Source organism: Hemitrygon akajei, chromosome 8, assembly GCF_048418815.1.
Source record: "Hemitrygon akajei chromosome 8, sHemAka1.3, whole genome shotgun sequence".
Taxonomy (NCBI): Eukaryota; Metazoa; Chordata; class Chondrichthyes; order Myliobatiformes; family Dasyatidae; genus Hemitrygon; species Hemitrygon akajei.
In genome coordinates, this window is record NC_133131.1 from 163,813,795 (window position 1) to 163,841,036 (window position 27,242).

Genomic DNA, 27,242 nt, shown 5'->3' on the forward strand with positions numbered 1-27,242 from the left:
AAGGCATTGAGACAAATACGAATGAATGACTTCAGCTGCTTTTTATCAAAATGCGGCTTTTTAAAATTTTATAATTAATTTTCCTACTGCAGGTTTGGTTTTAATGCAAAGTCGTTACTCGATGGTTGATTCGGGACGTATAAAGATTTTGGCATTATGAGATGATTCTTAACTCTGAGATGTAACCTTCTAGCTAACATTGATGAGACTCCTCAACTCTGAGGTGTAACTTCCCAGGTAACACTGATGAGAATCCTCAACGCTGACTCGGGCAGCAGGAGACTGGAGTGTGCTTGGGACAAACGTTACTACCACTTCTCAAGGCACACTGACAGCTGGCTGAGTGATGACTCGTGACTTGTCACTCAAGGACACAAGCCACTCTTTGTTGCACCCCCGAAATCCCATCTTGCACCCCAGGTTGGGAACCCCTGAGCTAACCGGTCTATAATTCCCCGGTTTCTCTCTCCCTCCTTTTTTAAAAAGTGGGTTACATTAGCCACCCTCCAATCCTCAGGAACTAATCCAGAATCTAAGGAGTTTTGAAAAATTATCACTAATGCATCCACTATTTCTTGGGCTACTTCCTTAAGCACTCTGGGATGCAGACCATCTGGTCCTGGGGATTTATCTGCCTTTAATCCCTTCAATTTACCTAACACCACTTCCCTACTAACATGTATTTCCCTCTGTTCCTCCATCTCACTAGATCCTCTGTCCCCTACTATTTCCGGAAGATTATTTATGTCCTCCTTAGTGAAGACGGAACCAAAGTAGTTATTCAATTGGTCTGCCATGTCCTTGTTCCCCATGATCAATTCACCTGTCTCTGACTGTAAGGGACCTACATTTCTCTTAACCAATCTGTTTCTTTTCACATATCTGTAAAAAGCTTTTACAGTCAGTTTTTATGTTCCCTGCCAGCTTTCTCTCATAATCTTTTTTCTCTTTCCTAATTAAGCACTTTGTCCTCCTCTGCTGGTCTCTGAATTTCTCCCAGTCCTCAGGTGTGCCGCTTTTTGTGGCTAATTTGTATGTTTCTTCTTTGGACTTGATTCTATCCCTAATTTCCCTTGTCAGCCACGGGTGCATTACCTTCCCTGGTTTATTCTTTTGCCAAACTGGGATGAACAATTGTTATAGTTCATCCATGCAATCTTTAAATGCTTGGAACTCTTAGGCGCATGGATGATAGAAAAATGGAGGGCTATGTTACATCGATCTTGAGAGTAGGTTAAAACTTCAGCACAACAGTGTGGGCCGAAGGGCCTGTTCTGTGCTGTAATATTCTATAATGTTCCCAGTTAATGTGTCTCCATCCCATTCCTCTGCACTCTCCGATATAAAACACACCACTTTCAGTTCTGATGACCTACTCCCTAATGTGTAATTTTTCCTGTGAGATTTAATTAGTTTTAACCTCAGGTAGAATGTTGTTGCCCAGACAAATCTTGAGTTGGAGTGTGACTTTGTTTTGGTACCTGAGGTCTGTAATCCGATGTGCTAGGTTTATGTTATCCAAGCGATGGAGCAGTTCGAAAGACCTTTAAAGCTTGTTCAACAACCTGCACAAAAATTAGGCTCTGTCTACACTTTTCACTGCCTCAGTTGTGATGGAGAGTCTAGGTCGAAATGCTTACTCAAGACTCCCAAGGTCAATGTTTATTCCCCACTGTGGACGCTGCCTGACCTGTTGAGCTCATCTGCGACATTTTTCATTCTGCACTCTGTTATTGTTCTTCCTCGTACTCCCTCGTTGTAGTGATGCGTGAAATGATTGGTATGAGTGGCCTGCAGAACATTAGTTGTTCACTTGTGACAACGGTAACGTAGCTGTCAGTGCGACACTGTTACAGCTCTGGGTATTGGAGTTCAGACTTCAACTCCAGCGCGGACTGTAAGGATTTTGTATGTCCTCCTCGTGACCGCATGGGTTTCCTCCGGGTGCTCTGGTTTCCTCCCACATTCCAAAGACGTACCGGTTAGTAGGTCAACTAGTCATTGCAAGACGTCCTGTGATTGGGCTAGGGTCGATCGGTGGGTCGCTGGTCAGTGTGGTTCATTGCGCTGGAAGGGCCTGCTTCGCGCTGTGTCTCTAAATTAATTAAAATTAAATCATTAGTAAAGCCGATTTGCCAAATTCAGCCCAAAATGATACAGGATGTGGAACTTTTATCTTGTGTTATCTTCCCTGATCAGATTTCGACGTTATGGAAACACGAGAGCCGAGTTATGTTCAGAGGGCATTAAGTACCTGAGGGTTGGTATGTTAAAGGGATTCTGGGTACGGTGCTGCTCGGTACTTCAGGCTGGGTGATATTGTGGATGGTTCAACGAAACGGCAGTCTAGCAGGAAAACCTTCCTTGGCCATATATCCCGAGGAATAGATGCAACTAGAAGATTGAAAAGGCTAGGACTTTATTCCCTGGAGCCTTAGAGATTGAGGGGAGATTTGATAATGGTATACAAAATTATCAGGGGTATAGGTAAGGTTAATGCAAGCACACATTTTCCACTGAGGTTGGGTGGGACTAGAACTAGAGGTCATGGGGTTAAGGGTGAAAGGTGAACTGTCTAAGGAATCTGCCAGGGACCACCTTCACTCGGAGGGTGACGAGTGTGGAGCGAGCTGAACGCAGAAATGGTGGATGTGGGTTTGTTGTAGCATTTAGTTTGGGTAAGCACGTGGATGGAGAGGTATGGTCTGGGGGCAGGTCAAAGGGACTAGGCAGTTTTAACAGTTCGGCATTGACTAGATGAGGGCCTGTTCCTGTGTTGTAATAAATAGTGGAACATCGGTGTCACTCTCACAGCCTTGGGAAACCCAGATCTTGAACTCTGGGGGTTGGGCAAGTACTGAAGGTGAGGCCAGAGGAATTTCCTGACCGGTTGGCTGTCGAGAGGACTTGCTGCAGCGTAGGAATGCTGGATGCCGCACTGGATTTCACAGTATTCGCGCTCTTGACACTTGGTGCTTTCCTCTTCCTTACAGGACAAGCTTTCCTGGCAGAACGAGCGGGATATCTACACCACGCCCGGCATGAAGCACGAGAACGTGTTGCGCTACATCGGATCTGAAAAGCGAGGCTCGAACCTTGAGACCGAGCTCTGGCTCATCTCCTCCTTCCACGAACGGGTAGGGCCCAGCAGTCGCGCCTTTAGTACTGGCTTCCTGATGACCACGGAGCAGCACTGTACAGTACAGGCCCTTCGGCCCGCAGGTGTACTGACCCTTTAACTACTCCAAGATCAACCTAACCCCTCCCTCCCACGTTTTTTATCATCCTCGTTCCTATCTGAGTCTCTTATGTAGCTGACTCTACCAGCACCCCTAACAGTGCGTTCAATGCACCTCACCACTCTCTGTGTAAAAGGGGGGGAGGGAGAGAAAAGGGAAATAAATAAATAACCTACCTACCTTTGAAATCTCTCCTATTCTTTCCTCAAATCGTCCTAAAAGAATGCCCAGTTTTATTGGCCATTTGGGGAAAAAGTCTCTAGCTGACCACACTATCGATGCCTCTCATCCTCCATCGAGTCACTTCATATCCTCCGTCGCTCCAAAGGGAAAAGTACAGCTCATCCAGCCTTTCTGCAGAAGATATGTTCTCTAATCCAGGCAGCGTCCTGGGAAACCTCCTCTGCGTTATCCTTTTGCTCTTGTTTTACGTGGGAGAGAAATTTCCAGCAGGTTGATATTCCGAGTCAGCGGTGACTTCCTGGGCTGCTAACCCACTGTTCGTACAAATGACTGGAAGCTACAAATTCCAATTCAGTCACGGTAGTTATTAACATGAAGTACCTTATGGAAAGAAATGGCCTTTCAAATCCCCTGTGAACCACCCACCTCTCACCTTAAACCTACTATGCAGAGGGCTGACCTTTAGAATCAAATTCAGATTTATTATCACTGACACGTGAACGGTTTTGTTTTGTGGCAGCATTTCAATACAAGAAAGTTACTGTATGTTACAGTAGGAAATAAAAATAATGAGTTGTCCAGTGTGGGCAGCAGGATAGTGTAGTGGTTAGCACAACGGTTTACAGTTCAATTTCCCCCACTGCCTGTAAGGAGTTTGTACATTCCCCTTGTGACCACGTGGGCTTCCTCTGAGTGCTCTGGTTCCCACTCACAGTCCAGCAATGTATAAGTTGGTAGGCTAATTGGTCATTGTAATTTGTCCCGTAATTAGGCTAGGATTAAATCAGGGTCTGCTGGATTGCCAGAAGGGCCTCTTCCACGCTGTATCTCAATTTTTTTTAGGCATCCGTTAGTCTTGCGAGACCATGGGTTTGCACCTTGGAAGGTTTCCAGGTCGCAGGCCTGGGCAGAGTTGTATGGAAGACTGGCATTTTCCCAAGCTGCAGGCTTTCCCCTCTCAATGCCACCGATATTGTCCAAGGGAAGGGCACTAGGACCCAAGCAGCTTGGCATCGGTGTCGTCGCAGAGCAATGTGTGGTTAAGTGCCTTGCTCAAGGACACAACACGCTGTCTCAGCTGAGGCTCGAACCAGTGACCTTCAGATCACTAGACCAATGCCTTATAAACTAGGTCACACGCCTCAATAAATAAACATAAAATAAAACAGAGTTAATGTTTATTGTTTGTTCGGATATATGACTGGGCGGGAAGAAGCTGTTGAGGTTGAGTGTGCTTCTTCAGACTCGTGTACCTCCTCTCTGGTAATAGTGAGAAGAGGGCCTGTCCTGGGTGGTGAGCGTCCTTCAGGATGGGGGGGCCCCTTTTTGAGGATGTCCTCTGCTGGGGCGGCTAGCACCCGTTCAGAGCTGGCTGAGTTCACGACCCTCTGCTGCTGTTTCTGCGGATTAGAGAACATTCCATGTATTGAGTGGACTTAGCTGGCGCGCTGACATTTGTCTCCCCTTCCCGTCGCAGGGTTCCCTGTCGGACTATCTGAAGGGGAGCGTGCTCAGTTGGAACGAGCTGGGCCACATCGCCGAGACCATGTCCTGTGGTCTGGCGTTCCTTCACGAAGATATTCCTCGGTACAAGGGGGAAGGGCCGAAGCCTGCCATCGCCCACAGGTGAGTCCCGTGCCAGGGCTGTGCTGACGTTGACAGTGGAGCATTTGGGTGGGGGGGGGGGGGGGGGGCTTGGTTTACACTGGCGCTGTATATCATTATGCTGGTCGTTAACGCCCCTGAGTGAGAGCGACTCCTGCAGTTTCTCCATAACTCTGCTCCACATTCAGTTTCCCTTTTACTACCTCGGTGTGGTTACGATCTTCCTGCATGATGGCAAACAGTTTTCCACTGTCTCCCCGTGCCAGCGACCGCTCGGGTAAAATGCCCAGGTCCCTGGTGGGAGGGAGGAGAGGCAAAGATTGGGGCCGCAGCATCCCGTCTTATTCCCCAACCAGCACAGCAAGGTGGGAATGGGACTGGGCATCTCAGGTGCTCCAGGCTGTCCGCTGGTCACTGAGATGAGTTGTCCCTCATTTTGCCCGCTGCCCCGTGTTCCTGTGTTACTCCATCATGGACCATTTCACCAGGTTGCTCTGCGAAACCTCGGTTCTGAAAGGTGAGTTGCCCCTCACCGGGTTCCTGGAGGAGATCTGGGTCCTGACTACCCCGCTGACGCTGAAATGCCCCAGCTTTTATGTGGAGTCGTACTTGCAGCATAAAGCTAGCCACGTGCCCCATTTGGGAGGAGGTTTCCAGCAGTGGGGGGAGTCCAGGATCAGAGGGCGCAGCCTCAGAATAAAGGGACATCCATTTAGCATGCAGATGAGGAGGAATTTCTTTAGCCAGAAGGTGGTGAATCTGTGGAATTCATTGCCACAGACGGCTGTGGAGACCAGGTCATGGAGTTTGATGAGCCCTTGATTAGTTAGGGTGAAGGCAGGAGAATGAAGTTGGGAGGTATAACTCTCATAGTTTACGATGGTCGATGTATAGAGCAGACTCAATGGGCTGAATGGCCTAATTCTGATCCCATGTCTCATGGTCTTTCCTGCATTCTGTGTGACCGAGTGGTGGGTGTGTGGAATGCCTGGCCAGGGGTGATGGTGGAGGCAGACATTTTGAGGACTCTGAGATGGGTAAATTGATGATAGAAGAATGGAGGGCCATGTGGGAGGGGGAAGGGTGAGTATGTTAAAAGGTCAGCACAGCATTGTGGGCTGAAGGGCCCGTACTGTGTTGTGCAGTTCTTAGGCCTTTCCAGAGCGCGGGAAGCCTGTGGAGCCTTCTGCGTGAAGTGCAGTTAGCACAAAGCTGGAGAGAGACCTGCATTCTGAGGTGTCTGATTACACGGTGTGGGGGCAGGGGGATTCACCACGTCTCTCTGCTCGCTGTAAATGTTTCTCCCATTAGCTCAGCAGGGCGAGGGAGCAGGTTAGGGTATCAAGTACCTTCTCGTAAATCGAGGGCGTTATCCAATACCCGACAGCTCCAGCCCATTCCTCGTGATATGGACGCCCCCGCGCAGAATGAAAAGTACTTCATCTGTTGGGGGTGTGAGGGGCACGTCCAACTGTGCGGCCATTTTGGAGGAAGTTTAGTAGGCAGCGATCTAGAGCTTGCGTCTGGGCCAGGTTTCCTCCCACAGAGGCCATCGACAAGCCAGGAGTGTTTTAGTGGCCGTCGCTGTCACTGTAATGCAGACGGGCTCTCCGTTCCAGATTTGCTTAATTAACTGAATGTAAATTCCTCGGCTGCCGTGGTGGGGTTTGAAACCGTGCCTGTAAATCAATAGTCTTGACCCCTGAATTACTGCTTCAGTAATTTAATCACAGTGCTGTAAGCCATCAGATAATTCGGATTAATTAGTGGCATCAAGTCGCCAACAAGTGCAACCCAAAATAATAAAGTTTATACTTTCCAGTGCTCCGAATGATAGGTGCAAGCGCAGGAGTTACTTTGGAATTTGATCACAGTGGTCCAAGCACAGAAATGGACCTTTCAGCCCCGTCCTGTCTGTGCTAAAGGGCTGGTTTCTGTGCTGCCTACCGAAATGAATCCTATTTGCCAGTGTAGTATGTGGTCTCCTGTGTCTTGCCGATTTAGGTGTCGCAGAAACAGGCCATTCTGCCCACCATGCCCACACCAGCCCTTCATTGTCTCTACACTAATCCCGTTCGCCTGCATTAAGACCGTATCCTATGCTGCACCTGCTCCAGCGCCAATCTAAATCTGTTTTAAGCATTCTGACTTCGGCAGGAAGTTCCAGATATCAAACGTGCGATTTCCTCCTCAGAACCTCCTCCTTCTCACTTTAAATCTGTGCCTCCCTGGTCTTAATGTTCTCTCCATGAGAAAAGGATTCTGCCGACCCTGTCGATGATGATGATTTTATGCATTTCTGTGGGTACCTTCTGCCTCCCTCACACCAGGAAAATAAGCCCAGCCTATCTAATCATTAACCTACTGTAAGATCGATCTAACCCTTCCTGCTGTAGAGCTCTTCATTTTTCTATCATCCATTACCTATCTAAGAGTTTAACTGTCCCTGATATATCTTCCTCTACCACCATCCCGGCAGTGTGTTGCACCCAGCCACCACTCTGTATGAGAAAACAACAAATACCTCTGACAAACCCCTCCCTTACAACCCCCACCCCATTTCTCCAAACACCTCAAAATGATGCCCCTTACATTAGCTACCGTGAGCCTAATGGTTGGACAGCAGGAATTGTTCCTGAACCTGGCGGTGTGGGACCCGGGGCTCCTGTACTACCTTCCTGATGGAAGTACCGAGAAGCGAGCACAGCCTGGATGGGGAGGGTTCTTGATCATGTGTGCTCCTTGTAAGGTGCGAAGAAAAGAACCAGAGGCCACAGTAGCGTAGCAGTTAGCGCGTTGCTACTCCAGCTTGGAGCATTGAAGTTTGAAGTTCAGTCCTGGCGCCCTCCGTAAGGAGTCTCTGTATGTCCTCCCTGTGGAATGTGTGCGTTTCCTCCGGATCCTCCCACAGTCCAAACTCAGGCCGGGTGGGTTAATCGCTCATTGTAAATTGTCCCGCAGTTAGGTTAGGGTTAAATCAGGGTTGTTGGGTGGTGGGGTTTGAAGGGCCTATTCTGTGTTGCATCTCAACCAGACACAAGCTGGTTGAAGTTGCGGAGAGAGTGGGGAAGCAGATCGCTTCTCCTCAGTACAAATCCTATCATTAGGTCGCTGACTCAAGGCAACGAAGTCATGGAATTCTCTTGTCACTGTCGTGGTCTTGGGCATTCACATTACAAAGTTCAAGATCTACAAATTCCTTGAGCGTGGGATCATGGGTTTGTGAAGAGAGATTTGGGCATATTGGCCTTTCACAAATCAGAAGATTGAGTACCGGAGTTGGGATGTCAAGTTGAAGGCGTAAGGACATTGGTGAAGTTGCACTTGGAGGATTGTGCACCGTTCTGGTCACCTGCCTACATGTCGATAAGATTGAGAGAGTGCTGAGAAAATCTGCAAGGATGTTGACCTGATTTAGAGGGAAAGGCTGAATAGCTTCAGACTTAATTCCCTGATGCGCAGGAGGGGAGTTCTTGTAGAGGTATTCAAAATTGATGAAGGTTGCAGACAGGGTAAACGCATGCAGGCTGTTTCTACTCAAGACCAGAACTGCAGGTCATGGGTTTAGGGCAGGGGTCCTGCCTGGCGTGCCGAGTACCTCCAGCATTTTGTGTGCGTTGCTTGGATTTCCAGCACCTGCAGATTCTCTCTTGCTGTTTTACGCTACGGAGCCTTACTGCTAACCGAGGGGTCCGAGGACCCCAGTTGGCAGTCCCCGGTTTAAGGGGAACAACTTCGCTTGGTGGGTGGTGTGAGTGTGGATCGAGCGGTCAGCAGAAGTGATGGATGCGAGTTCGGTTGTAACGTTTAAGGGAAATTTGAGAGGGGTTTGAAGGGCTATGGACCAGGCAGGTGCAGGTTGTTGGGACTAGGCAAGTGACAAAGCCGACATGGAAGAGATGGGCCAAAGGGCCGGCATCGGCGCTGTAGTGCTCGAAGGCTCTGTTTAATAAATTTTACCCATTTCATAGAGCAGCAACAGAAATGTGTTTGCTGATTGGGGAGTGCTGCCTCCTGGAGGGTTTTAGTGGAAGTGCAGATCCCGGAGCCTGGTATTCATTGCGCCAAGCATATTTATTTTAAACATCTGACTGGAAGTGTTTCATGACATCATTCAAAAGCATTGAAATGATGGATGTCTCCCTTCTGAACGTGGATCACCGTTTTGGCCAGCGCGTCTCTGGCAGGCACCCTATCAGATTTACTTCAGAAATAGATCTTGATATCGGAGGGAGGAGAAATACCGGGAGCTTGAGGCCCGGAACTGATATCATAAGATATACTGAACCAATCTCGTCGCAGTGAGCCAGGTCAGGTACCTTTTTGTTCAAGGAGTTTCTGAGTAAATTACTGCTGTTTCAAACACCCGCTGGCCCATGAGATGTTTTAAAATCAAACAGAAGATTTCTTCACCAACTGAGAAGCAAAATGCCATAATTTATTTTCCCCAGTGTGGGGCCCTCTCCTCCCCTCCCCTCCTGTCCCTCTCTCATCCAGTCCTCTCTCTGCCCCTCCCTGCTGCTCTCCCCCTTTCCTGTCCCACTCCCTGATCCCACCTTCTAGCCCTCTCTCCCCTCCCTCCCTCCTCCTCCTCCCACCCTCTCTCCTGGACCGACCTCCCTCCCTCCCAGACCTCCTCAACAACAACATCGATAAAACAGAACAACTACAACAAAACTAGCCCCTTTCCTCTCTCAAACAAGCCTCCAAACCCAGGACAAGCAGTCTCCTGTCCCTGGCTCAGACACCAGGTCTCCAGTCTCCTCTCCCTGGTCCAGACTCACAGACACCAGGTCTCCAGTCTCCTGTCCCTGGTCCAGACTCTCAGACACCAGGTCTCCAGTCTCCTGTCCCTGGTCCAGACTCACAGACACCAGGTCTCCAGTCTCCTGTCCCTGGTCCAGACTCACAGACACCAGGTCTCCAGTCTCCTCTCCCTGGTCCAGACTCACAGACACCAGGTCTCCAGTCTCCTGTCCCTGGTCCAGACTCACAGACACCAGGTCTCCAGTCTCCTGTCCCTGGTCCAGACTCACAGACACCAGGTCTCCAGTCTCCTGTCCCTGGCTCAGACTCACAGACACCAGGTCTCCAGTCTCCTGTCCCTGGCTCAGACTCACAGACACCAGGTCTCCAGTCTCCTGTCCCTGGTCCAGACTCACAGACACCAGGTCTCCAGTCTCCTGTCCCTGGTCCAGACTCACAGACACCAGGTCTCCAGTCTCCTGTCCCTGGCTCAGACTCACAGACACCAGGTCTCCAGTCTCCTGTCCCTGGCTCAGACACCAGGTCTCCAGTCTCCTCTCCCTGGTCCAGACTCACAGACACCAGGTCTCCAGTCTCCTGTCCCTGGTCCAGACTCACAGACACCAGGTCTCCAGTCTCCTCTCCCTGGTCCAGACTCACAGACACCAGGTCTCCAGTCTCCTGTCCCTGGTCCAGACTCACAGACACCAGGTCTCCAGTCTCCTGTCCCTGGCTCAGACTCACAGACACCAGGTCTCCAGTCTCCTGTCCCTGGCTCAGACACCAGGTCTCCAGTCTCCTCTCCCTGGTCCAGACTCACAGACACCAGGTCTCCAGTCTCCTGTCCCTGGTCCAGACTCACAGACACCAGGTCTCCAGTCTCCTCTCCCTGGTCCAGACTCACAGACACCAGGTCTCCAGTCTCCTGTCCCTGGCTCAGACTCACAGACACCAGGTCTCCAGTCTCCTGTCCCTGGTCCAGACTCACAGACACCAGGTCTCCAGTCTCCTCTCCCTGGTCCAGACTCACAGACACCAGGTCTCCAGTCTCCTGTCCCTGGTCCAGACTCACAGACACCAGGTCTCCAGTCTCCTCTCCCTGGTCCAGACTCACAGACACCAGGTCTCCAGTCTCCTGTCCCTGGTCCAGACTCACAGACACCAGGTCTCCAGTCTCCTCTCCCTGGTCCAGACTCACAGACACCAGGTCTCCAGTCTCCTCTCCCTGGTCCAGACTCACAGACACCAGGTCTCCAGTCTCCTGTCCCTGGTCCAGACTCACAGACACCAGGTCTCCAGTCTCCTGTCCCTGGCTCAGACTCACAGACACCAGGTCTCCAGTCTCCTGTCCCTGGCTCAGACACCAGGTCTCCAGTCTCCTCTCCCTGGTCCAGACTCACAGACACCAGGTCTCCAGTCTCCTGTCCCTGGTCCAGACTCACAGACACCAGGTCTCCAGTCTCCTCTCCCTGGTCCAGACTCACAGACACCAGGTCTCCAGTCTCCTGTCCCTGGCTCAGACTCACAGACACCAGGTCTCCAGTCTCCTGTCCCTGGTCCAGACTCACAGACACCAGGTCTCCAGTCTCCTCTCCCTGGTCCAGACTCACAGACACCAGGTCTCAAGTCTCCTGTCCCTGGTCCAGACTCACAGACACCAGGTCTCCAGTCTCCTCTCCCTGGTCCAGACTCACAGACACCAGGTCTCCAGTCTCCTGTCCCTGGTCCAGACTCACAGACACCAGGTCTCCAGTCTCCTCTCCCTGGTCCAGACTCACAGACACCAGGTCTCCAGTCTCCTCTCCCTGGTCCAGACTCACAGACACCAGGTCTCCAGTCTCCTGTCCCTGGTCCAGACTCACAGACACCAGGTCTCCAGTCTCCTGTCCCTGGTCCAGACTCACAGACACCAGGTCTCCAGTCTCCTGTCCCTGGTCCAGACTCACAGACACCAGGTCTCCAGTCTCCTGTCCCTGGTCCAGACTCACAGACACCAGGTCTCCAGTCTCCTCTCCCTGGTCCAGACTCACAGACACCAGGTCTCCAGTCTCCTGTCCCTGGTCCAGACTCACAGACACCAGGTCTCCAGTCTCCTGTCCCTGGTCCAGACTCACAGACACCAGGTCTCCAGTCTCCTGTCCCTGGTCCAGACTCACAGACACCAGGTCTCCAGTCTCCTGTCCCTGGTCCAGACTCACAGACACCAGGTCTCCAGTCTCCTGTCCCTGGTCCAGACTCACAGACACCAGGTCTCCAGTCTCCTGTCCCTGGTCCAGACACCAGGTCTCCAATCTCCTGTCCCTGGCTCAGACACCAGGTCTCCAGTCTCCTGTCCCTGGTCCAGACTCACAGACATCTGGTCTCCAGTCTCCTGTCCCTGGTCCAGACTCACAGACACCAGGTCTCCAGTCTCCTGTCCCTGGTCCAGACACCAGGTCTCCAATCTCCTGTCCCTGGTTCAGATGCAGACATCTGGTCTCCAGTCTCTTGTCCCTGGCCCAGACACAGATGTCAAGTCTCCTGTCCCTGGTCCAGACGCGTTGACGTCAGGCACAGCCACCATTAGGCTGGAAGAGGTACAGAAAAGGTGTTGCCAGCACTAGAGGGTTGAAGACACCAGAGAGGCTGGGGTTTGTTCCCCTGGAGTGTAACAAGCTGATCTGTGGTCGATAGAATGGATAGTCCGTCTTTTACCCCAGAGGTTGCGAGTCTAAAACCAGATGGTATCGGCTTAAGGTAAAAGATTTAAAGGGGACGCAAGGGATAATTTTCTCCATGTAACAGTTTGTGGAACGAGCTGTCGGGAGAAGTGGTGGAGGCAGTAACATTTACGACATTTAAAAGATATTGGGACAAATATGTGGATAGAAATGACAAGAAGGATTTCAGCTAAACACAGGCGAACGGGACCAGATCAGATAGATGTCTAAGGCAGCATGGATGAGTTGGACAGAATGGCCTTTCCCCTGTTGACCATCAAGTACCTCTCTGTACTAATCCTATTCACCTGCACTCGATGTACAGCCTTTATATTTTGGTGTGTTAGATGATGTGAGAGTCCTGGCCTCTACCACTCCCTCTGGCAATCTGTTTCCGATTCCCACCACCCTCTGAATGAAAATGCCCTTCCTCAGATCCCCCCTAAGTCTCTTACCCCTTAACCTCGAACTTCTGCTCTCTGTGTTTGCTGCCAGTAGTTATTTAAGGGTGATGAGGTGTGGTCCAAATAGGAACAGCCCCTTTGTTAGAACATTACAGCCCAGAAACAGGCCCTTCAGCCCTTCTTGGCTGTGCCGAACCATTTTTCTACCTAGTCCCACTGACCTGCACCCGGCCCATATCCCTCCATACACCTCTCATCCATGTACCTGTCCAAGTGTTTCTTAAGTGTTAAAAGTGAGCCCGCATTCACCACTTCAACTGGCAGCTCATTCCACACTCCCACCACTCTCTGCGTGAAGAAGCCCCACCCAATATTCCCTTTAAACTTTTCCCCCTTCACCCTTAACCCATGTCCTCTGGCTTTTGTCTCCCCTAGCCTCAGTGGAAAAAGCCTGCTTGCATTCACTCTGTCTATACCCATCATAATTTTATACACCTCTATCAAATCTCCCCTCATTCTTCTACATTCCAGGGAATAAAGTCCTAACCTATTCAAACTTTCTCTGTAACTCAGTTTCTCAAGTCCCGGTAACATCCTTGTAAACCTTCTCTGCACTCTTTCAACCTTATTAATATCCTTCCTGTAATTAGGTGTCCAAAACTGCACACAATACTCCAAATTCAGCCTCACCAATGTCTTATATAAACTCACCATAACATTCCAACTCTTATATTCAATACTTTGATTTATAAAGACCAATGTACCAAAAACTCTCTTTACGACCCTATCTATCTGTGATGCCACTTTTAGGGAATTATGTATCTGTACTCCCATATCCCTCTGCTCTACTGCACTCCTCAGTGTCCTACCAGTTACCTTGTATGTTCTACCTTGGTTTGACCTTCCGAAGTGTAATACCTTACACTTGTCCGCATTAAACTCCATCTGCCATTTTTCAGCCCATTTTTCCAGCTGGTCCAAATCCCTCTGCAAGCTTTGAAAACCTTTCTCACTGTCCCCTACACCTCCAATCTTTGTATCATCAGCAAATTTGCTGATCCAGTTTACCACATTATCATCCAGATCATTGATACAGATGACAAATAACAATGGACCCAGCACCGATCCCTGTGGCACACCACTTGTCACAGGCCTCCACTCAGAGTAGCAATCCTCCACAACCACTCTCTGACTTCTCCCACTGAGCCGATGTCTAATCCAATTTACTACCTCACCATGTATACCTAGCGATTGAATCTTCCTAACTAACCTCCCATGCGGGACCTTGTCAAAGGCCTTACTGAAGTCCATGTAGACAACATCCACTGCCTTCCCTTAATCCACTTTCCTTGTAAACTCCTCAAAGAACTCTAATAGATTTGTTAAACATGACCTACCACGCACAAAGCCATGCTGACTCTCCCTTATAAATCCCAAATACTTGTAGATCCTCTCTCTTAGTACTCCTTCTAATAATTTACCTACTACTGACGTCAAACTTACCGGCCTATAATTTCCTGGATTACTTTTAGAGCCTTATTTAAACAACGGAACAACATGAGCTATCCTCCAATCCTCCGGCACCTCACTCGTAGATACCGACATTTTAAATATATCTGCCAGGGCCCCTGCAATTTCAACACTAATCTCCTTCAAAGTCCGAGGGAATACCCTGTCAGGTCCCAGGGATTTATCTACTCTGATTTGCCTCAAGACAGCAAGCACCTCTTCCTCTTCAATCTGTATAGGTTCCATGACCTCACTACTTGTTTGCCTTATTTCCATTGACTCCATGCCAATTTCCTTAGTAAATACAGATGCAAAAAACCCATTTAAGATCTCCACCATTTCTTTTGGTTCCATACATAGCCGACCACTCTGATCTTCAAGAGGACCAATTTTATCCCTTACTATCCTTTTGCTCTTAATATACCTGTAGAAGCTCTTTGGATTATCCTTCACCCTGACTGCCAAAGCAACTTCATGTCTTCTTTTAGCCCTCCTGATTTCTTTCTTAAGTATTTTTTTGCACTTTTTATACTCCTTGAGCACCTTATTTGCTCCCTGTTTCCTATACATGTTATACATCTCTCTCTTCTTCTTTATCAGAGTTCCAATATCCCTTGAGAACCAAGGTTCCTTATTCTTATTCACTTTGCCTTTAATCCTGACAGGAACATACAAACTCCACACTCTCAAAATTTCTCCTTTGAAGGCCTCCCACTTACCAATCACATCCTTGCCAGAGAACAACCTGTCCCAATCCAAGCTTTTTAGATCCTTTCTCATTTCTTCAAATTTGGCCTTTTTCCAGTTTAGAACTTCAACCCGAGGACCAGATCTATCTTTATCCATGATCAAGTTGAAACTAATGACGTTGTGATCACTGGAACCAAAGTGTTCCCCTACACACACTTCTGTCACCTGTCCTAACTCGTTTCCTAATAGGAGATCTAATGTTTCATTCTCTCTAGTTGGTACCTCTATATATTGATTTAGAAAACTTTCCTGAACACATTTTATAAACTCTAACCCGTCTAGACTTTTAACAGTATGGGAGTACCAATCAATGTGTGGAAAATTAAAATCCCCTACTATCACAACTTTGTTTCCTGCAGTTGTCTGCTATCTCTCTGCAGATTTGCTCCTCTAATTCTTGCTGATTATTGGGTGGTCTATAATACAACCCCATTAATGTGGTCATACCTTTCCTGTTTCTCAGCTCCACCCATATGGCCTCGGTAGACAAGCCCTCTAATCTGTCCTGCCTGAGCACTGCTGTAACATTTTCCCTGACTAGCAATGCCACCACCCGCCCCCCACCCTTCATCCCTCTGCCTCTATCATGTCTGAAACATCGGAACCCCGGAACATTAAGCTGCGAATCCTGCCCCTCCTGTAGCCAAGTTTCACTGATGGCTACAATGTCATAATTCCACATATCAAACCACGCCCTCACCTTGTCAGCCTTCCCCACAATACTCCTCACATTGAAATAGACACACCTCAGAAGATTACCACCACACACATCCCTTCTATTTGTGACTTTGCATGAACCTTAACATCATTTATTTTCACCCCCGCTATCTGCTCTGTCACTCTGGTTCCCATCCCCCTGCAAATCTAGTTTAAATCGCACCTCCCCCCCCCCCCCCCCCCCCCATAGCCCTAACAAACCTCCCTGCAAGGATATTGGTCCCCTTGTAACCCATCTCTCTTGTACAGGTCCTACCTGCCCCAGAAGAGGTCCCAATGATCCTGAAATCTGAAACTGGCCCCATGTGTCAGTTCCTCAGCCACGTGTTCATCCTCCAGAGCATCCTGTTCTTACCCTCACTGGCATGTGGCACAGGTAGCAATCCTGAGATTACCACCCTCAAGGTCCTGCTTTTTAACTTCCTACCAAGCTCTCTATACTCACTCTTCAGGACCTCCTCACTCTTTCTTCCTACGTCATTGGTACCGATGTGTACCATGACATCTGTCTGCTCACCCTCCCACTTCAGAATGCTGTGCACGCGATCAGAGACATCCCTGACCCCGGCACCCGGGAGGCAACAAACCATCCGGGAGTCTCTGTCATGACCACAGAACCTCCTGTCTGTACCTCTAACTATCGAGTCCCTTATCACTACCGCTCTCCTCTTCTTCCCCCTCCCTTCTGCACTGCAGAACCAGACTCAGTGCCAGAGATCCGGCTGCCACAGCTTGTCCCAGGTAAGTCATTCCCCCCAACAGTATCCAAATCAGTATATTTGTTGTCGAGGGGAATGGCCACAGGGGAGCCAAGCTCTGCCTGCCCTTTCCCCTTCCCTCGCCTTACGGTAACCCAATTACCTGTGCGCTGCTCCTTTGGCGTAACTGCCTCCCTGTAGCTACTATCTATAAATTCGTCATTCTCCTGAATGATCCGGAGGTCATCTAGCTCCTGCACCAGTTCCCTAATGCAGTTTGTTAGGAGCTGCAGCTGGATGCATTTCTGGCAGGTGTCGTTGTCAGAGACACCGGAGGTCTCCCTGACTTCCCACATCCTGCATGAGGAGCATTCCAACATCCTGCCTGGCACTCTCTCTACTCTAAACAAACAAAACAAAACTTACCGGAACATACCCTCGCCTCTGCCTGTTCACGCCAAAGCCATCCCACTCTGCTCCCTCTGACTCCGCTGCCCGCTGGATTTGGTGGTCGCCTTTTTAAACCTTTGGTGCTCTACTGGCTGACGTCACGCGCCTGTGCAGTCAGTCCAGCCTCTTTTCCCCGGGTAGTGTGTAAAAAGAAAGAAAAAAAAACGGCTGCTCTCCGAGATTCCTTACTCCTTCACTCTCAGCCTCTAGCTCCGATTGTTCTAAGTCAGCTTCGAGAAAGCTGAACTTCAAAGTTCAAGATCCATTTATTAATTGCGTATAGTGAATGCAGCCTTGAGATTCGTCTTCTTGCAGGCAGCCACAAAACAGAGAGACACACTGGAATCTATTTTTAAAAAAAACACACACACAGCAAAGACAGTCAAACACCCAATGTGTGTCGGGGGATGGGGCAGAACGAATTGTGCAAACAATAAAAGAGTTAACAAATAACAGGCAGAACATTGGTCACAGAGTCCCTGACAGCGCTGAGGTGAGTGAAGCCCGTCCAGGAGCCCAATGGCTGCACTGCTCCTGAACCTGGAGGTGTGGGACGCAAGACTCACCGCCCGATGGGTGGAAGGTCCGCTTTCACCTGTAAACGTTCGTGTTTTGTAAGATAAAGTACAGGCATAGAGCTACTGGGTGTGCCTTGCAGGCGGGGGAAGCGTTGTCAGGCTTCTGATCTTCCGTTTCGGTCATCTTCTGATACTGCCATATCTGTGTGTCTCCCTCTCTCACTTGTGATCTTGAAAGTCAGATTGACAGAGAACACACTGCAGGCTCTTCAGCCCAGAACTTTGTGTCCACTTCCAAAGACCAATCTAATCCTTCTCTCCTACATAATGCTCCATTTCTCTATCATCCATGTGCCCACTTCAGAGTCTCTTAAAAGCCCCTAATGTATATGCCTTCACCCCCCCGCCGGTAGTGCATTCCACACACCCAGTGTTTTTAAAAAAAACACACAAACTATCTCTGACATCCTCCCTGTCCATTTCTCCAATCATCGTAAAGTTATGCCCTCCCATATTGGCCATTTCTAAGTGTCTGCATCTTTTAGCTATAAGAAGCTGGACAAACGTGGACTGTTTTCCCTGGAGTGTCAGAGGTCGAGAGGTGATCTGATAGAGGTTTACGAAGTTTAAAGAGGCATAGATGAGGCAGGCAGTCTTTTTCTGCAGAGTATAATAAGGGTCATATGGAAGTTTTAAAGGAGATGTAAAGGGCAAGTGTGTTTTCACACAGAATGGTAAGTGTGGAATGCCAGCTGTGGTGTCTGAAGTAGGCACAATCATGATTCTGAAGAGCCATTTAGACAAGACACGTGAATATATCCAGTCTAGATGAAGGGTTTTGACCCAAAATGTCAACTGTCCATTCCCTTCTACGGATGCTGTCTGACCTCCCCTCATCTCCTGCCTGCTGGCTTTAACGACACTCTGACACAGGGAGTGGCGCTGTCACTCCTGCCGGTCCGGGTTCACTCCTGACTTCCGGTGCTGTCCGCGTAGGATTTTTCCCAATGTCCCAAAGACATGTAGGTTGGCAGGTTAACTGGCCACTGTAAATGTATCCTTTGTGTAGTTGAACAGCAGAATTTGAGGTGATTTTAATAAAATCAAATTTAACTTAAATGTGGTGGATCTGTGGAATTCATTGCCACAGACGGCTGTGGAAGACAAGTCACTGGGCATATTTAAAGCGGAGGTTGATAGGTTCTTGCTTAGTAAGGGTGTCAGAGGTTATGGGAAGAGGGCAGGAGAATGGGGTAGGGAGGGAAAATAAATCAGCCAGGTGGGATTAGTTCAAATTAGCATCACATTCAGTTCAAACCTGGTGGGCTGGTTTCTGTGCAAAACTGTTCTGTGTTCTGTCATTCAGTATTGCAGTGGTGAATTAAGGTACTAACAGTATGATCGTGGTAAAGCATGGGTTAAATTATCAGCAGGAGCTATCTGGAAATTTGGGCGAACATAAAGCAATGGTGCAGCTGGTTCAACCACTGCCAGTCAGCTCCAGCAGGCAGTTCCGTCCCAACCTCTGGCGCTGTCTGTGGGTTTCCTCCCTCCTACACGTGCAGGATGGTGGGTTATTTAGACTCTATAGATTGGCTCTGAACATAGAACAGTACAGCACAGGAACAGGCCTTTCAACCCACAATATTGTGCTGAACCAATTCAATTAGTAATCAAAGGGCAATGTCACTAATACCTTCTGCCTACACAATGTCCATATCCTTCCATTTTCCTCACATTCATTTGCCTATCTAAACGTCTCTTAAAAATTACTCGTGTATCTGCCTCAATCACCACCCCAGGCAGCACATTCCAGACACCCACCACTCCCTGCGTTTAAAAAAGCTTTTTCCTCCCATCTCCTTTGAAATTACCCCTCTCACCTTAATGGCTGTCCTCTGGCGTTATACATTTCGACCCTGGGAAACAGATACTGTCTGTCTACTCTATTGAAGCCCTTTATAATCTCATACAGGTAGTCCCCGAGTTACAATTGTCCGACTTACGAGGAAGGAGAACACCGTCCGCCATTTTCAGTCAGACCACGATGCCGTCCACCATTTTAAGTTGTTGCTGTTGACACTGTGTTGAGTGTGTAACTTTGTATTTGGCTTAAATTTTTCTTAGCAAGATTCACCCTGACCCCGCCCCCTCCCCCTTTTCCAGTGGGCTGGTGGTGCAGTGAGATCAGCACCGGACTCGAGAACGGAGGTTCACGAGTTCGATCCAGTGACAGACTGCTCCCGAGCGCTCCGGGTTGATGTCAAGCTGGCAACTCAACCTCGTATAAAAAACACTGCTACCTCCAGTTTAAATTCCCACGCAGAATATTGTGGAGGATCAAATACCCAAACCCAGCACAGCCCCCACTTGTCCCATTTAGCCTGTCTCAGTGCAGTGGACTTTAGGACCCAGGGAATTCAGTGCGGTGGTCCTTCTGCCACCTTCAACAGGACCCCACCACCAAGCTCATCTTTCCCTCCCTACCCCTCTCAGCTTTTCGCAGGGATCACTCCCTCCGCGACTACCTGGTCCACATGTCCCTCCCCACAGAACTCCCACCTGGCACTTATCCCTGCAAGCGCAAATGCTCCACCTGTCCCCACACCTCCCCCCTCACGACCATTCCGGGCCCCAGACAGTCCTTCCAGGTGAGGCAACACTTCACCTGCGAGTCTGCTGGAGTTGTCTATTGCATCCGGTGCTCCCGGTGCGGCCTCCTCTACATCGGTGAGACCCGACGCAGATTGGGGGACCGCTTCGTCGAGCACCTCCGCTCCGTCTGTCACAATAGACAGGACCTCCCGGTTGCCAGCCACATCAACTCTGCCTCTCATTCCCATCTGAATATATCCATACATGGCCTCCTCTAATGCCACGATGAGGCCAAACTCAGGTTGGAGGAGCAACACCTCATATACCATCTGGGCAGTCTCCAGCCTGGTGGTATGAACATTGAATTCTCCAACTTCCAGTAATTCCCTCCCCTTCCCCCTTCCCCTATCCCAGGTCCCTCTCTGCCTCTCTCCCCTTTCAACTTTCTGCTTCTTTATCTCTACAGTTCTTTCATACTTATCCCCTCCCCTCTCCCCTTTATCTTTCCTCTGATTGGTTTTCCACCTGGCGCCTCTAGGCCCTACCCCCTCCCCTATCTCTGTTACTGGGCTTCGGCCCTCTCTCCCCCCCCATTCCTGATGAAGGGTCTCGGCCCGAAACGTTGGCTACTCTTTTCTCACGGATGCTGCCTGACCTGCTGAGTTCTTCCAGCGTTGTGTATGTATTCCATAATACCAGATGAATACCAGTACTCCCCGTCAGCGTGCAAGTTTCCTCTCGCGTTCCAAAGGCGTGCGGTTAGGGTTGGTGAGTTGTGTCCGGGCTGTGTTGGCGCCAGAAGTGTGGTGACCCTTGCAGCCTGCCCAGCGCTATCCTCGTTGATTTGATGCAAAGCAATGCATTTCACTACATTTTATTATAAAGCTGATCTTTACTGTTCTGATTTGAATCTTTTTGTAGCAGATTGGTGATTCATTTTCAACCAATTGGGAATAAAAGTCTACTCTCAGTAATAATAGACTTGAATTCACTGGATAGTTGTACAAGCCCATTTAGTTCAGGGGAAGGACTCTGCCCCGCCCCCCTCCCCAGCCCAGTCCAGCCTATATGTGACCACCAATGTGCTTAATCGAAATGACCCTGCCCAGTGCTCATTTCTGACTCACTTAGCAACAGCCAGCGGGCCAGGGCTGCATTTGGCAGGCCGAGATGTTCCCCCGGTTTCTGCGCTGTGCTGCAGTAAAGTTCACACAGTGTCATCCATCCTCACGGGATACCTCAACTCATCCTTCTTTTCTTTTTCCCTGCAGAGATTTCAAAAGCAAAAATGTGCTCCTGAAGTCCGATTTATCTGCGTGCATAGCCGACTTTGGGCTGGCCGTCAGGTTCGAACCCGGAAAGCCTCCCGGGGACACACATGGACAGGTAAAGTCAACGATGGAAGATGTGTCTTGGGGGAAGGTCATGGAGGGGAATCCTTACACCTTCTGGGATGTGTGGTCACTGATCTCCACTGGATTTCCTTTAGTGTGGGGGAAACAGGGATAAAATGGAAGATGAGACATGCACAATATTTGTCATAGTCATAGAGAAGTACAGCACAGAAACAGGCCCTTTGGCCCATCTAGTCCATGATGAACTACAAATGTTCCTCCCAGCAACCTGAACCAGGGAAATAACCCTCCATCCCTGTACCTATCTGATCTTCTCTTAAATGTTGAAATCGTCCCCACATCCATCACTACTGGTGACAGCTCTCACCATCCTCTGAGTGAAGTTTCCCCTCATGTCCTCCTTAAACATTTCACCTTTCACCCTTAACCCATGACCTCTAATTCCAGTCCTGCCCAACCTCAGCTGTAAAAAGCCTGTTTGCACTTACCCTGTCTGTCCACATCCCTCATAAATTTGTTGTTGTTGTTCAGTCGTTAAGTCGAGTCCGACTCTTTGTGACCTTGTGGACTGTAGGGTCCATAGTGTTTCCATGGCAATATACGGAAGTGCGCCCTGTCCTCGTTACAGGCGGGGGATACGTTCCTCGCAGTCGACGCATAATGTGAATAATTATTTAAATGGAGAAAACAGGGATGCGTTCCGGAGGGCTTCCTAAATATATTTTATCTGTCATTTATTCACATTTTCATAACAATACAACACAAAAGCAATACCACAAGGCACATTTGTATTATATTTCATCAATTTAAGGTAATGTTCAATGTAATAAATCATAGAAAGTTAACATACTAGGGTGTAGAGTACTCACCAACTGTGGCAGGTGTGTTCGCTCCGGGAGATGAGTGGTTGTTGTGGTGTCGGGCAGCTTTACGTGGATAATGTGCATGGATGGTTGTGGTCATCAGGATCATATCAAGCACAGCAAGGAGTGAAGGAAGACTCACAGAACTCTTAGAACTGCCGGCACCGGTTTGAAGAAAGTGGTGAGGGTTGTTTGCTTGGCAGCATTTTGTATTTCAGCATAAGTTTGCTTTTAGGGAAGAAGGATCGACTGCAGGGAACGACTGAAATGCTGACTCTAATTCTAAACTTGGGTCCATGTCCGTCGCCATTTGTGCAAGTGTTCCGACTTCCACCATTCCCTCACCGTTGGTAAACTCCCGGGATTTTCAAAATTGTCTGTTGCTTGCAGCATCTGAGAGAGAGTTTGCCGTAAAGAAAAATACGCCTTGAATGTGGATCACACCTTCAAGTGGTTGAATCAGTGATGTTGTGTTAGGCGGCAGAGGGCACACTTATGTTAGGATGAATGCTGTCCAAATGTTCAGGATGGGTTGGCACATTGTCAAGCAACAAAAGAACTTTAAAGGCAAGATTCTGTTCCCGGCAGTAGTGTCCCAGAGCTGTGTTACCTTCAGCTGATGTCGCACTGTTTATAATTTCCAACTTTTTTTCAAGTGTCAAAGCGGTTCTCTACCACTCGGCTGATGGCCCAGGACATGACATCGGACGCTTAGGAGGCATAGTTAAATACTTCAAGTCCAAAATCACTGCACCATAGGTAAAACCAACAAAAGTTTAAGAGCGCAAGATCGCACATCCACACCTTGCCAAAACCAATGCGAGACTGGTGGGAGTGAGACTGTGAGGCGTGCGAACCTGACTTGTACTGGCGGGAAAGCAGTGCTCCTCACATAACTGTTAAGTTTTGGACGCATATAAGGAGACGTTGGTAGAAATAGGTTCCTCGCATAACTGTGAATCCCATAGTCTGAAGACGCATATAACGAGGATAGGGTGTAGATTACCAGGCCTTTCTAACGCGCAGATACTGCTGCTGCCCGTGTTGGGACCCGGCTGGGTTTGAACTCGGGACCATCTGCCTTGAAGTCCAGTGCTGATGCCACTACACCACCAGCCGGACCCTCTATCAAATCTCCCCTCATTCTCCTATGAAGTCCCAACCTACTCGACCTTTCCCTATAATTCAAGTCCCGGCAACATCCTTGTAATTTTCTCTGCTCTCTTTCAACCTTCCTTATATCTTTCCTTTAGGCAAGTGTCACAATATGTGCTTTGTGCTGTGTGTGACTGTTGATACTGTGTTTTGTACCTTGGTCCAGGAGTAACACTGTTGCATTTGACTGTATTCATGGCTATTTATGTATGGTTGAGTAGCAATTAAACTCGAACTGGCACAATACTCCAAATTAGGCCTCACCGATGTCTTGTACAATATGGACGTAACATCCCATCTCCCATACTCAATACTTTAATTTATGAAGGCCGGTGTGCCAACAGCTCTCTTTATGACCTTACTTTCGATGAATTATGCGACACTACTTTCAAGGAATTGTGTATTTCCAGATCCCCCTGTTCTACTGCCCTACCGCTCACTGTGTCAATCCTATCCTGGTTGGTCCTCCCAAAGTGCAGCACCTCACACTTGTCTGCATTAAATTCCATCAGCCATTTTGCAACCAGTTTGTCCAGCTGGTCAGAAGCTCTGATAGTTTTCCTCACTGTCCACTACACCCCCAAGCTTGGTGTCATCTGTAAACCTCCCAATCCAGTTTACCACTTTATCATCCAGATTGTTGATTATAAATGACAAACAACAGGGGACCCAACATCAATCCCTGTGGCACTCCGCTAGTCACAGACCTCCAGTTAGAGAGGCGACCATCTACAACCACTCTCTGGTTTCTCCCACAACGCCAATGTGTAATTCAATTTACTGCCTCACCTTGAATGCCAAACAACTGAACCTTGTTGAACAGCCTCCCACCCGGGTCCTTGTCAAATGCCTTGCTGAAGTCCACATAGGCAATATCCACTGCCTTGCCTTCATCAGCTTTGCTGGTAACTTCCTTAGAAAACTCTAAAATTTGTTAGACAAGACTTGCCACGTACAAAGCCATGCTGACTATCCCTAATCAGTCCCTGTCCATCAAGATATTTATATATCCAGTCTCTTAGAATACTTTCTAATAACTTTCCTACTACTGATGTCAGGCTCACTGGCCAGTAATTTCCTTGTTTATTTTCAGAGCCTTTCTTAAACAGTGGAGCAACGTTAGTTATTCTCCTATCCTCCGCCATCTCACCCACTGTTAAGGATGTTTTAAATATCTCTGCTAGGGCCTCTGCAATTTCTGCACTAGCCTCACAGAAGGTTCCAGAGCACGCATTCAGCCCCTGGGGATTTATCCACCCTGATTCAGAATCAGGTATATTATCACCGGCTTGTGACGTGAAACTTGTTAACTTAGCAGCAGCAGTTCAATGCATTACATAATCTAGCAGAGAGAGAAAAATAATAAATAAAATAAAATAATAATAAACTAGTAAATCAATTACATATATATTGAATAGTTTAAAAAAACATGCAAAAACAGAAATACCGTATATTTTAAAAAGTGAAGTAGTGTCCAAAGCTTCAAAATCAATTTAGGAATCGGATGGCAGAGGGGAAGAAGCTGCTCCTGAATCACTGAGTGTGTGCCTTCAGGCTTCTGTACCTCCTACCTGATGGTAACAGTGAGAAAAGGGCATGCCCTGGGTGCTGGAGATTCTTAATAATGGACGCTGCCTTTCTGAGACACCGCTCCCTAAAGATGTCCTGAGTACTTTGTAGGCTCGTACCCAAGATGGAGCCGACTAGATTTACAACCTTCTGCAGTTCCTTTCGCTTCCTGCGCGGTAGCCCCTCCATACCAGACAGAGATGCTCTCCACGGTATAGCCATAGACAGTAAGCACTACCTCTGTAATCTGTATACGGTCTGTGACCTCGCTGCCCTTTGCCTCACTTCTCGTGTCTCGCAAGTAAATACAGGTGCAAAAATCCATTTAAGATCTCCCCCACTTCATTCAGCTCAACCCATAGATGACCACCGTGATCGTCAATTTTGTTATTTCCAATCCTTTTGCTCTTAACATATCTGTAGAAGGCCTTAGAAGTCTGCTTTACCTTGTCTGCTGGGGCGACCTCGTCTTCGTCCTGGTTTCCTTTTTAAGTGTTCTCTTGCATTTCCTGTACTCCTCAGCTACCTCATTTGTTCCACTCTGCCTATACACCTCCTTTTCGCTAACTAGGGCTTCAGTATTTTTCTGAAACCAAGGTTCTGTAAACCTGTTATCCTTGCCTTTTAATTCTGACAGGAAATACAAACGCTGTAGTCTCAAAACTTCACTCTTGAAGGCCTCCCACTTACCAAGCACACTTTTGCCTAAAAATAATCTGTCCCAATGCCAGATCCTTTCTGATAGCATCAAAATTGTCGCTTCTCCAACTTGGAACCTCAACTAGAGGACCAGACCTATCCTTTTCCATAACTATCTTGAGACTATTGGTGTTATGATCACTGGATGCAAAGTGTTCCCCCACACAAACGTCTGTCACCCGCCCTGTCTCATTCCCTAATAGGAGATCTAGTATTGCACTCTCACTGTTTGGGACCTCTGTGTACTGATTAAGAAAGTGTTTTTGCTGAGGTTACATCAGGAGTACTACATGCATTTCTGGTTGTTTAGCTATCAGGAGCATGTCATTAATTTGGAAGGGGTACAGAAACGGTTCACGAGGCTGTGTGCCAGGATTTATAAGGAGAGACCAGATAAGCTGGGAATCCTTTAATTTGGGGGTCCCAACCTGGGGTCCACAGACCCCTTGGCTGAGGGTTGGAGTCCATGACATTACACTGTAGCATAGGAGGCTGAGGGATGTCCTTTGAGGTTATGAAATCATGAGGGACACAGTCCTTTCCCTAGAGTTGGGGAGTCTAAAACTAGCTGCATCTGATTAAAATTGAGAAGAGAAAGATTTAAAAGAGAGGGACAAGATAAATGCAGCTAACTTGGTTGGGCAATTTGATTGGCCTGGACAAGGGCTGGTTTCTGCACTGTCCTGCTCTGTGATTGGATGACCAGTGGCCTTGGGCAGGAGAACCTGTGGTTGGGGGTGCGGGTGGGTGTGGTGATGGCCTAAGGAGAAGAGATTTCCTGTTTTGGAATCGAGGCAGTAATTTTTTTTTGAGATTCTTTTGCCCCGGAAGTGTTCCAGCGGAAGGGGATTGCTTAAAAATAACCTGTCACCCAATGGACAGAGGAAACATTTTCTCCTCCCTCTCTTTTGGATTTCTGAGGATTTCCTCTCCCTCCAAGGATGGTGGATGCCATGTTTGACTACGTTTAAGGCCGAGGTAGATAGAGCGGTACAGGAGCGTAGTGATTAGCATAACACCTCACAACACCAGCAATTGGGGCTCAGTTCTCTGCGAGACTGTGTGGGATTCCTCCGGTTTCCCCCCGTGTTCATTGCAAAGGTGCGCGATAGTAAGGGTCGTAAGTTGTGGGTGTGCTATGTTGGTGATGGAACTTGCACCCACTTCCTCTGACTGTCCTTGACACAAACGACACGTCATTGTATGTTTCAATGTGCATGTGACATATAAAGCTGACTTTTATCTTATCTAGAAAGGTTCTTGATGAAGGGGGGGAGGAAGGGTGCAGGGAAGTAAGGGGGGAGGGTGTGAGGGCAGTGATAGGCAGGAGTATGGAGTTCCGGTTGCAATATCAGCCAATTGGTCACAGGGTCCAAGTGTCCAACTCCCACTCCTGATGTTTAATCTGACAGACTTTTGGATTTGAAAGAGGTTGTGGGACACAGGGATGAAATTGTAAAGTCGGTGAGGCACAGGAGCAGAACTGAT

The 27,242-nt window shown here is 48.5% G+C and overlaps 1 protein-coding gene across 1 annotated transcript in view; it reads left to right on the forward strand.

The window, feature by feature from the left end:
* acvr2ba (activin A receptor type 2Ba) overlaps positions 1 to 27,242 on the forward strand; it is a 147,564-nt gene that overhangs the window by 111,087 nt on the left and 9,235 nt on the right. Inside the window, 3 exon segments of the mRNA XM_073054973.1 lie at positions 2,994 to 3,137; positions 4,900 to 5,048; positions 21,385 to 21,499. Of these exon segments, the coding sequence (XP_072911074.1) occupies positions 2,994 to 3,137; positions 4,900 to 5,048; positions 21,385 to 21,499 (408 nt within the window).